At 28.5% G+C, this 13,366-nt stretch overlaps 1 protein-coding gene across 10 annotated transcripts in view; it reads right to left on the minus strand.

The window, feature by feature from the left end:
* Nucleotides 1–11,572, minus strand: part of Sil1 (Sil1 nucleotide exchange factor) — a 38,999-nt gene extending 27,427 nt beyond the window's left edge. Inside the window, exons 1-3 of one of the 10 annotated variants that reach the window (XM_071188176.2) lie at nucleotides 8,229–8,762; nucleotides 4,062–4,267; nucleotides 1,958–2,054 (exon numbers count right to left, since the gene is read on the minus strand). In XM_071188176.2, coding sequence (XP_071044277.2) covers nucleotides 1,958–2,051 — 94 coding nt within the window. In that variant the 5' untranslated portion in view covers nucleotides 2,052–2,054; nucleotides 4,062–4,267; nucleotides 8,229–8,762. Of the gene's footprint in view, nucleotides 1–1,957; nucleotides 2,055–4,061; nucleotides 4,268–8,072; nucleotides 8,764–11,410 lie in introns of those variants that run through there. The other 9 variants (XM_016060556.4, XM_071188173.2, XM_071188175.2 and 6 more) reach the window with 9 other exon arrangements.
* Nucleotides 11,573–13,366: the final 1,794 nt, after the last annotated feature.

Consider the following 13,366-nt stretch of genomic DNA (forward strand, 5'->3'; position numbering starts at 1 on the left):
TACTTATAAATTTGTATATCTTATAATTCAATTTTTTTATCATTATTAAACATAATAATAAGCAACTTTTTTTAAAAAAATTTCTTTGAATTACCTGTGGATAAATCAATTTTCTAATTGTGTGCAAAAAAAATTTTTTATATGCTTAAAAAGTCCTTGAGATAAGGCAAAATATGTAAAAAGCAAAATTAACATTTAAAGGTCCAAACTTTCGACAGCTCTCTTGACCAAACAATCGTGACCATATTTTCCAGATTGCGCTTACTTAAATTATCATTTTAAAATATTATTAGCACTAATTAATTAGTATATTTAAGGTCACTTCCATTTGCATTAAATTTGCAACCTGGTACATGGAAAATCCAATTATATTGAAGGCGCTCCGTATCATAAGGAAATTATATTTTCTAAAGAAAATGTTCTGAATTTACTGCATTGAAATACCTAGGAAAATGGACTAAAGTGAAAATGAAAGTGTGAAATTTTTTCTTTATTTTTACAACCATCCAAATGCTTTGAATTTCATGAACATAAATAAATAAACAATTTAGTTGTTGCATAAAAAATAACTACTAATTTAAAGACATTTTTGAAAATTTCTAACAATAATATTTTATTTTATACCCATCATTGAACAACTGACTCATTCCTGGCCTTACAACTGTCAATGTTCAACACAGTAGCCTTGTAGTTTTAAACTAAATCCATAAAACAAGGGAACAGTTGTTGCATAAAAAATAACTACTAATTTAAAGACATTTTTGAAAATTTCTAACAATAATATTTTATTTTATACCCATCATTGAACAACTGACTCATTTCTGGCCTTACAACTGTCAATGTTCAACACAGTAGCCTTGTAGTTTTAAACTAAATCCAGAAAACAAGGGAACACCTGGACAAGTATTGGGGCCTTGGGGTGAAAGTTCAATCCCCTGAGCCACCTTTTGCTCAATAACATTTTTTATAACTGGTGTTGAACAGCCGACCCAATTTTGAGGTTATGACTATCAATGTTCAACTTTTAATTGTTGTAATTTTGAGCCCAACGCAGAAGACAAGATAACCCTTGGATCAATAGAATGATTTTCTGCTTCCACCACTGCATTTTAAAAGTATTTAAAAAAGAAAAGGAAAAAAAAATTGCGAAATCAATCTTGCATTTTGCTATTTTAGCTTATTAATGCGTTAATGACACATACATTTATCGCCTGACACTCTTGCAAAGAAGGGACTAGACCATCCAGTCCCCTCCACCTCAGAGCTTACATACCTTGAACTGTTTGCAAGGCAAAAGGCCCAGAACAAACAAAAGTGGCTGCTTCCACCTATTCACTACTGGTATAAAGCAAAAAGACCAGGACTCTCTTTATCTCTCCCTGGTGACAGGCGAACCAACACCTGCTTATCCCGACTGGCCAGTGGACACCTGAAATGTCTCACATTTTCTGCAAATCAAAAAGTCTTTCCTCTTTGCCCTAAATGCCAACAAAACCAGGCATCACCTGAGCACATCTTGAACTGTTTAGGGCTGGACTGGAATGACATTCATTCCTCTCCCATTCTGGTTTCGGATTTTCTGAATATCAACGGATTCATTGATCTGGTCTGACCCCGTTAGACCAGATGGGAATTAGCAACAACAACAACATTTATCGCATATTTAATAATTTTGAATTTGCTGTTTCATATTTTTTTACATTACATTTTATATTCATGTCTCTTCTCTGGTCAAAAATCATATGGTATAAATTTATTTATAAGAGAATTGCAATATTACTTTTGCAATATTGCAATATTTTGTCATATTTATCATACTTTGTCAAACATTTTGTCATACTTTGATTTAACAGAAATAAGTGCGAAATGTTAAAACATTTATAATACATCATCTTAACCTAAAAATAGTATAATAAAATAAAAAAAATTTAAAAAATAATAATAATAAACTACTTACTTAAGGCAACCATACCACTATTTTGACCCAAACAACAGCATGATAGTACAGAGATAACTGATATTTCTAATATGAACTTGAAACTTGAACCCATGTCCTAAAATATAGTAAAAATAATATACATTAATAGAAAATTGACATCAAAGAGAGATGAAAAAAATAAATTAATAGAATATATTAAAACTGCTCAAAGCACTCATAAGTTTTAATCTTAGAATTGTTATAGATATTGTCAGGTAACTACTGGAGTCTATGCTCTTTAGTAAGACCCCCAATTAATGTGACCCTTCCATTATAACAACTACTACATGAAGTTCCGTTTACTGTTCATGCATAGTTATTTTAACACCCATAAAACATCTAAACTGAAACGTTTATCCCAATATAATAACCAAAACTTTGTTTAATTTCTTTTGAATTCCCAAAAAAATCATTCCAGAAACAGGTGTAAGACATTATTGCACTTCTAAAACTAACATTTTCCCCATTCACTATGAAAAGTTACAAGAAAACTATTTAAACCACTATCTCTTAAGTGTCTGAACAACCTACTCTAAAGTGTCTGGAGGCCCTTAATCTACAGTCAAAAGATTTGTGAAATATAAATTATTTAAAATTATTGAGAATTTGAAGCTTATATTGCAACGTTATTTAGAAATCAGAGTTTCCTGTATGATCATAACCTTTGAAATTTCTTTGCAAAAGGTAGTTCAATATATTCATCATTCATATTTTTTTTGTTTTAAAATTGTATTCACTCTTTTAATGAAGTGTTGTAAGAGGTGGTTGCTTTTGGAGTTAGAACACAATGGTATTATTAGCATTCTCTTATATTTTAGTTTTGCTCGTTCTCTGACATACGTTATTTAGCAAAAATGGCAGCTCCCAACCAGTGTAATGATGTAATGCCATATGCATAGAGTGGAAATTAAAAAATTTTAAAGAAGTGGACAGAAGAATAGCACAAATGGTTAAATTATTCAATACTCCATAAAGCACTTAGTTTGCAATAATGAAAAATTGTGATATAATTCTTTAAAATTATATAGTAGAAAAACAAAGTGTTCTAATTTCCTGAAATTATTCGCGTAAAACAAAATTTCAAATTCTGGAAGTAAAAAAACTTAATATCTAAAGTTTATGTTAAATATTAAAAGATTTTAAAAAATTTTAATTCATTTTTACCCTTTAATGTACTACTATATTAAATAATACTTTTACTTTATTATTGACAGAAAAAACTGCATATTAGTTTATAATTCTATTGAAAGTGTAGCATGTTTTTTCTTTTTTCAAAATAATGTAGTATTCATAAAATTTAAATATTGGCACTAAGTTTATGCAGTCACGATATATTAACCTCATTTTATAATGTCTATTATCATTTACATCACAGGGGTCATTATATTGAGCATTAATTGTATTATATAGACTTGGAGATTGCTTGATTGAAAACTAGATATAACTAGTTAAAATGATTCAATTTTAATTAATTTTACCTAAATTACATTTTACTACTGTTTAATAAACACAATTAAATGGAAGATTTATAGCAAAATATATTTTTAGAATAAAACAGATAATGCAATATTCAAAAATAATTAAATAAAAAAATAATACAATTTGTAAGATTCAAAAAATAAGAACGAAAGAGATAAGAATGATTCAGAAGATAAATTTTTAATTAGCTCCAACATGACAACAGTTGAACATTTTTCATAACAAAACAGTAATACTTTTATGCAAATAGTAAGGCTAAAATAGCTTTTCTAGTTAGAAAGTTTGAATGAAATGAAAGAATATAACTTACTTTTTTAGAAGACAAAATAACATTTATTTACTTAATTATTAAAATCTAAAGGCTTATTCTTAAACATGCAATAATAAATGCTTTTACAAAACAGACTATTACAGACTATTTACAGATTATTTTTTTTAATATATCTTAATTAACTAATTGATGAAAATAACTGCAATTTTTATTTCAGTCTCAAATATTACAGCATTACCAAGATAATTAAAAAAAAAATTATTATAACTCTTCTAAACATATACATTTTAAATTATAAAATGCATTAGAATTCAGTTAAAGTAGAGCACTCACACAGAATCCTATTGTTGACCACGAGGACCATAGATGTTATGGTTTTTAACAACCTCAAGAACAACATGCCAATGTGTTGGGAGTCAGATAAACACTGCACACTAGCGGTCTTTACCAGACAAACTGGCACCAATTTAGAAATTTAGATAGTTGAAAATTTAAGCCTCTTAATATTAAGTACACTTTTAGCATATTTCACTTTCTCTCTAAAAAGAAAAAGAAAAAAAAGACATATTTCTAAACTTTTATTTTTCAAGCATCATTCAGCTGATTCCCTTCAAATTTTAGATTATATCATCTAAAATTATGAAGATTAAATTGGCATAAAAATTCTTATACCTCATAAATCAAAATTTATTTTGACCATTAGTATGTTGAATATCAAAAATAACTAAAAACAAATTTTTTCAGATGGAATTATTTTTGGATAAACAAGTTTCATAGTTGCGTGAAAAAAAAAGGTTTTAGTTGCTTCATTAGTTCCAGAGACATGGTGAAGGGCACAAAAAGTAAAATTAACATTAGATGGCTGAAAAATTAACATTATTTCAACTGTTCCAATATTGGAATTATATATTTCAAATTGCGGCCACCCCAAAATTTGAGGATTTAACCCTTCTCTATCAGCATCGCATTTCATGCGTTTGTCATTTTTGTGCCCATATGGTCAACGTTGCATACCATACGCTGAAGAGAAAAACCGCATTGTTGAAATTGTATTTGCTACTAAAGCGTCTTTTTTAATCCGACATTTTTATGTATCTGAATATTGCTAAAAGATGGCGCAACTAGTCCTACTCTCGATACAATTTTTGCAGTAAGATTTCCCACCTTGAATTAAAATCAAAATAATGTTGTTACTTCCGTAATTTCGCTTTTATTAGAGCTAACATTGCACATCAAAATAGCTATGATATAATCAGAGAGTGAGTCCAAGGACAGTCAATTTATTATCTCTCAGTCCGAAGATGATAGTTCTAATTTGTAAAGAGAAAATCATTTTCAAAAATACTTTTTACCTAATTTTAATAATTATTTTATGCAGATATTTATTTTAAACACCTTAAAGCAATATAGTCAATAAGTCATCACAGTGTTTTTTTTTTTTTTCTTAAGATAAAGCTTAGGTGCATCACAGAGAAAACTGGAGATCAGTGGATAGGATATCATATTTCACCACTAATAGGTCAACAAGAAAAGGCTTGAGAGCAAAAATATTTTGCGTTTTTTAATTTAGGATAGTACATACAGAAATGAGCATTCGTCATACAGAATAATGAATATAAAATAATTATTCAAAATCTTCCTGAATAATAAATATTTATTCATTAGTCAGAAACATTTTGAATAAAGAATAAATCATTCATTATTTTCGATCATTATTCTTTATTCATTAGTCAAGGATAAGTAAATAAATTCACTGCTCAACAGAAATGAGCATGGAAAACTATAATTGAATACAATTGTGACAACTGCAAATAAAAAGTACATAGTAATAAAATACTTGTAATCATTTTCATAAGCTACAAGTAACGATTTCAGATAAAAAGTTATCAGGATTATCTGTAATCACAACAAGACGTGCACATGCACACTTAACTATGGTGTATGTTTAGGCGCATATATATATACAAATGAGCACATTACGCTTGCTAAAGTAAAAAAAGTTTAATGTTTACATGCTTTGTTATTGCAGAATATATCTGTACTTACATACATTGTATGTACAAGTGTATGCACTACGTATAAATTATGTGTATATGCATACATAAGTAGTACACATGTAGGTTAGTATGTACATGCAATATATCCAAGTATGTGAGCAAACGTACTTATTTGTGCACAAATGCTCATACAGTGTATGTATACACATAAAATGTATCAGTGTGTAAGAAAAAATATAAGTATATATGTGCTTTCATGCAAAACACGTACAAAGTTATATATACAATACGTATGTTCACACAATGTACTTGCATGTGCAGTATGTAATAGCAATGTATGTACGATAGTTAGCTTGTACAGTAATCAGTTAGAGGCAGTTACAGCTATGTAATCAATTACTTGTAATCATGATTACTATTTTCAATGTATGTATTCATGTATGCACACTATATGAGTGGACAATTGTACATACACTGGGTAAGCATATATTGTACACATATACATACATACATTCGACATGCATAAATTGTAATTATGTTCACACATATATTATACATTTATGCATACATATATTGGGCATACATGTTTTGTACATATGTGTATACAGGTTTGTCCAATGTATATATGTATAACATACATATATATATGTGTATATATATGTGTATATATATATATATATATATATATATATATATATATATATATATATATATATATATATATATATATATATACCTACAATACAATATATAAAATTTTTGTAAGTTATCAAATTTCAATATATATTCAATTACAACGGCCACTAATAACGACAAAACAATTTAAATAACTAAATCAAACGATATTTAAAATCAACTGTCAGTTTTAATTGTTCAATATCATTTTAAAAATATTTTAATAAAAAATCATTATCAAGTATTTTTATAACGTTTTTGAGGCTTCAAATTTACTTTTATATAACATAATGCATAGTTCAGAGCAGGGTGTAAATGATTTTAATCAAATGATTAAAATCATTGATTAAAATCATGATTTAAATCAAATGATTTTTTTTTAAAAATCACTGATTTTAATCAAAAATGTAATCATTCCATGCCTAATGTAACAGAACATGTTTTACAAGTTATAACATATTTCCGAAATCATCAAATAATTAGAGCTAAATACAATGAGCTTAAAGGTACTAGATTAATTCGGCCAACTGAAGTGCGCTGGAATTCTATGTGTGATTCATTAGAAAGCTACATCAAGAATTGGTCAACTTTCATGCAAGTTTGTGAGGATAATAGGGATGATATCAACACCAATATCAGGTCAAAAGTCATGAATATGGCAATTAAAAGAAATGCAGAAGATATGCTTTTAATGTTAAAACCCATTTCTGTAGCATTAGATAAAATGCAAAAAGATAATTGTAGTTTATCAAATGTTGTCAACATCTGGAAAAATTTAAAGGAAACTCTGAAAGATTCTAATAATAATTGCTGCAAAAAATTTTTTACGGAACGATATGAACAAGCATTAACACCAGCTCATTTCCTAGCTTACCTCTTGGATCCTAATTCTGAAGTACAATGTTTAACACTAAATGAAAAAGATCAAGCTGTAAACTTTGTTAAAGAAAAGTATGGAGAAACCTCCTTATTAAGTATTTTGCTAAAATTCATTGTACGCTCTCCTCCGTTTAATGGAACTTTGTTTGATAAAGAATCTCTAGAATCTTTAAACATCTTGGAATGGTGGAAATCAATTGCGCTTCTAAAGAACTGTGTAGGTCAAAAAGAGTTTGATGCAATACAGTTGTTATGTACTGCAAAAGGAACAACTGCAGGGATAGAGAGGATGTTTTCCACTTTTGGACTTGTACATACTAAACTATGGAATCAATTGGGTGTAGAAAAGGCAGCTAAATTAGTCCTTATGTTTAAATCTTTAAATAAAACTAATTAAATGATTGTTTAAATAATTTGATATTGTAGATGTAGAATTAATAATTATCACATATTGTTTGATAAAAAATTTCTTTCGTGATTTGTAGTTTGAAATCACTTTGTTATTGTTTATTTCTTATTTCACCTTTTGCTTTTAAATTATTAAGAAATATTTTGTTGATAATGGTTAGTAATGTTTATTTCCAATGTATACCATAAGTAACAATAGTAATACAATACAACTTTAAATCTATGGTACACAAAATTGATTATATTCCATAGAATTGAAATTATAAAAAAATCATGATTAAAATCAAAAAAATCCGATTAAAATAAAAAAAATCCGATTTTTTTGATTTTTTAAAAAAAATCATGATTTTTATACACCCTGGTTCAGAGAAATGTAAGTACGTACAAACTTTTTTGTACATACATACGTATAATGCAAGTACATACGAACATTTTGTACATACATACGTACACTCATACATTACACACACATTTTTTCGACAATGTACCTAGTTATGTGCGTACATACTGATGAATTTTACTTATATACTAAAAAACATACTTATGAATTTTATCCGGTTTCACGAAGCGTGTTATTGTTTACATTCAATCAACCATCCATTGGTGATCGGAATGAGCTACAGATGGCGTATGGCAAAACTCTCTACCTATGGCAACACTACTCATGCTTTTACCATTAACGTGTAGATAGTCTTAGAGAAAGGAAATACATTAGTTTCAGTCTTGATTTCCAAATAGATTAGAAATTTTTAAGGGAGGAAACTATAAGGGACTGAAAACTGCATTGAACATAGTTCTAAAAAAACACGATGGAAATTTGAAAAAATACTTTTTCCATTTAAATACGAAAAATATTAAGAAAATGGAAAGTATCATAGTACAACTGAAAAGAGGAGGAGAAAGAAGGGAGGAGGGTCAAGTGACGTTTAAACTCGCAGAATTCGAAAGCGGACAGTGACGTCACTATTTACTGGAGCGCAAGAGTAAAACATAACCCTAAACAAGCAACCCCCGAAGAGAGTGGTGAAGGGAATCCCTGCTCTTGAACAGAGGTTTAGACCCTCCTCTTTGGACGTGATGTTGTGGATCGATAGTCATATGAAAGTGACCAAAGGCTTTTGTTTATTCTTTAATCGTTCTCCCTTCGCTAGGGGGTCCTGAGCTCTTTCACGGAGTTCGCAGCATTGTTTCTGAAAGGGGATGAATTCTTCTTTCATTTTCACAATTACGTTCTCTAAAATAAATATCTATTAATTTTAATCTTTAATTTTTCTTCAAAGATTTAATGTGCAGTATTTGTATTAAATTTGTTTGCATTAGTGTATTAATTATAAGTGAATCGATTCACTTAAAACTATATTTAATAACAGTTAGAGACAAAAAGATATATTCTTAAAATTAAAAATAACGACAGATTACAAATCAAATACATCTTTATTTATAACCTTTTTTTAAGAATCATGCTTTGAATGTTTTTTTAAATAAGTGTCATTGAATCATCCAGAAATTTCATCATTAGATTATAAAACTTTAGAAATTATAAATTTATTATCTAGTGCTTTTAGATTTAATGAACTAATGGAAAAAAGAGTTATTTAATTTATCAAAATGTTATAACTTTCTATTTTTATATTTATTTCCTTATTTATAAAAATTTTATTATATTTATGATTATCTAATTATTTCTTATTATTTACAATTATTTTATTTTATATTTGTAAACGATAAAATTGTGTTGTTGTTGCTTATCTCCTTGGTCTAGAGCCCTAGACCAAGTCCAGAAGATCATGTCGCATTAGAAGTCATAAACAGTCTCTCCATCACTCATCAAAATGAAGTCCTTTTTCAATACCTAGCTCGTTCGATGGTTGCGTGTTTAGAGCTCCATATAATAACATAACTTAAAATTACTATCCATTTGAAAATCAAGAGATAAACTAACGCAATTCCTATGACTATGAAGATGATTACGGCGAAAATATATAAAGTGTTGCCATAGGTAGAGTGGTCTGTTTTGCGCCACCTGTAGCTCATTTCGAGCGCAAAGATGACGCAGTTTGTCTGCATCTTCTAAGAATTAACTTCAACTTTTTTTCATTGAGTTGCGCATGACATGTGATTTCTTAGTACCGTAGATATAAGGAACCCGTAAGAGGAAGTGAAGGTCCTATCTTCCTGATGGCAATGAAAGACTGGTTTTCAGGGCTACCTTATTATTGAGGTTTATCTTATTATTGGCGTTTAAAAAAATTTACTACCAATTTTTTTTTGTTGTTGAGTGTTTAGTTGTACTAGTTTTGATTTAGAATGGATGGTGTTTTCTACACAAGGGAACGCTGCAAGCTCGGGACTGCCTAAATTTTCGGGTTACTGTTTCAGTTGTATTTTAAAGCCATTTGGCATCATTGTGTTTTGAGATTCTCGCAAACAATGTATTTGATTACTTATTACTTATGTTTACAATGCTAACAATATTTGTGTTTACAATACTAAAAGTGTTAACACTAACGTAAGATGGTGCACAGCTTGCAACATGAACAAATAGTAATAAACAAATGGAAAGAGGCCAAATCAAGACTGCCAAGAAAGCGAGTTATTCAAAATCTAGCAACCATGTCACCTTTTTTAATAATAAATAACAAAATAACTAAAACAAATTTTCACTCCAAACTCAGCAGAATTACATAATAACATTAATATCTTATGAAATACGGCAGATTTGAGCTCAGAAATTAGCTAATTTATTTCTTTTATTGAAAGCAAAAATTTTCCGTTTGAAAACATCGCCTATCAGAATAACATGTAGTAAGCAGCTGCAAACTTTTTAACCGGAACTAGAGTAGGTGCCAAGCTCGAGATTGTTATTGTTTACATTTCTATTGAAAACACCATCCATATAACAATATAATAAAACATAAAAAATGGACAGTAAATTGTATTTTCGTCCCGCAGTGGACTGACCGTTAAGACACGGTTCCCAGCAGATCACCGATGCCAAGCATCACTGGCTACGGTCAGTGTGCGGGTGGGTGACCACTTGGATCAGTCTGCGTAGGGACCGAGGGTGTGTGGTATTGGTCCTCGTTAAACTGTGCTACCGTAAAGAGCTCGATTTCGCGTGCAAGTCGTCGGGCTACCGAAGCGGGGGGTGCCATCCACTTCGCAGAGGATCAAAATTGTGATGGCATGTCTTCGGATCATCCTTCGGGATGTTCGATTTAGAAATATGTGTTAACTTAGTTAATTAGTTATTAGTAATTAATTCGATAATTTAATTTTACAATTCTAAACTTCCAACAGAGCCTTTAGTAGAGTGTACTTTAATGCAGAGCTGCCATCTAGTGATGGAATTAGTAAATCCCTATAGCAATGAAATGAAAATAGAAAGGAGTATACAAAAAAAATTTAATTTTGGGAGGGATAAATTTTTTTTTAGTTTGTTTGTTTGTTTCCTTGAAAAATAAGTCGTTCTAAAATTTTTTACATTTTAAAAGAAGAATTTTCTGACATTGTCAAAAAGTGTGGAAACAATTGCTAATATATTCGGACTAGCAAATCTTTCCGAAATAGAAAAGACTATTGAAGAAAATGAAACTTTTACAATTGAAATAATGTTTTTTCTTTCTTTCATAAAACTTAAAACAAAAATAATTTTTGTAAAATTGTTTAATTAGTATAAAAAAAATTCCTTGATGTTATATTGACATTTCGCTTTACACTTACCTTTAAAAGTATTTGATTACGAATTGAATTGTAGTTTATGTTGATTTTACTGTGCTTGAACACTATTTTGAGAGCACAAAGCTTGACATCAAAGATTTTCTTTTCCTCCCACGCTGAAAATGCTTTAGACCTTCTTCGAAGAGGCATTATTTACATGCATTTGCAATTCTGTGAAAATAACGAAACATATTGGTCACATATACATGAGTTGGTTTTTGGATTCAGATATTTAAATTTAAACAAAGGGGGGAGGGGAAAACATTTTTCTAATTCTTAATGTATAGCTTTGAAAATTATTTTGTGTGTGTTAATGTTAGCCTTTACTGAAAAAGAATGATTCTTCGAAAACTCGTTGTTTTGACGCTTCAGCTTTTTAACTTCTTCTGAAGAAGGAAAATAAATTATAGTCAAAATTATACTTAAAAGAAACTATAGACAGAAGCTGCAAATAAATTTCATGCATATTAAAATTTAAGCGAGAGCAAAACTTTATCTTTGAAAACCAGCGAATCCCAGTTGGGGTAAATAACGAAACATATTTGATTTTCAGGTGAAACAGAAAAAAATTGAAAGAAGATCGGTAGAACTATATCTAAGAATCATTAGGCAATCAAATTGGTTTTGCCGTTTCTTCATCCTTTCTTCCTTAGGGACTCGATAGTTTCCAACTATCTTTTTGTTACTTCTTCGCTTCCCCGCATATTAGCCTGAGACCTATAATCAAAGAATATTATAGAACCCCTCTTTATTCTTTGGTATGATTATCGGTCGCATATAATTATAGGTTAACCTATAATTATTCTAAATTATATTATTCTTAATAAAATAACCTATAATTATAGGTTATTTTATTAAGAATTTAATCTGAATAGTACGCAATTAATTACGCACTATTTAGATTAAATTCTTAATAAATATTTAAACAATTTATATTAAGAACGAGGAAACGGAACACTCTGTTCATATATTTTAAAAATGTTTGCGGCACATGAAGTCGCAATTTGATTAAAAACTTCATGTTTTGGTGTCGCAAATAAATGTCTCAGTCAGAATTTTATCAAGATCTTAGGACTCACTGTTGAGGATAATCACAGCATAAATGGATTCATAATTAATTAGAAAAATAGTTATAATCCAATTAGTCCAACTAAGTAATCTAGTAATCCCACGTAATCCCAGTAATAATTTTTTATTAACAATTTAAAAAGTTTAGATGGTTTTTAATTTATCGATTATCACATTCATGTAAGTGTTATCAATTCATGAAAGTATCATTTAAAGATTTCTTTAAAAAGATGCATACTACTTCAAATGCAATTTTTTGGCGAAACAAAACAAAATCTAAGTATTATTGGTAATACTTAATATATTAACTTTATGTATATATATATATATATATATATATATATATATATATATATATATATATATATATATATATATATATATATATATATATATATATATATATATATATATATATTTTATACATATATATATATATATATATATATTTTATATATATATATATATATATATATATATATATATATATATATATATATATATATATATATATATATATATATATATATATATATATATATATATATATATATATATATATATATATATATATATATATATATGTGTGTGTGTGTGTGTGTGTGTGTGTGTGTGTGCGTAATACAAAAATTTTAAATACTTTTGCATTAATAAAAGCATTAAAACTCTGTCGTTTTCATTAAATATCTTTGGTGAAGGATAAGGGTAGAAATTCTATTTTAGGACTTCAAGGTTGAAAACATACCAATGAATAATAATTACATTTATATTTCAAAAGAGAAGGTATTTTAAGATCTTTCACTTCCATATAAGGAAGGATTAAACGATTTTCTATGAGTAATAAATATTTTTGATGAGGCGCAAGAATACAGAAAAGGCAATATGACAGGC

Source organism: Parasteatoda tepidariorum, chromosome 12 (genome assembly GCF_982258835.1).
Source record: "Parasteatoda tepidariorum strain Cologne lab strain chromosome 12, Ptep-v5.0, whole genome shotgun sequence".
NCBI lineage: Eukaryota > Metazoa > Arthropoda > Arachnida > Araneae > Theridiidae > Parasteatoda > Parasteatoda tepidariorum.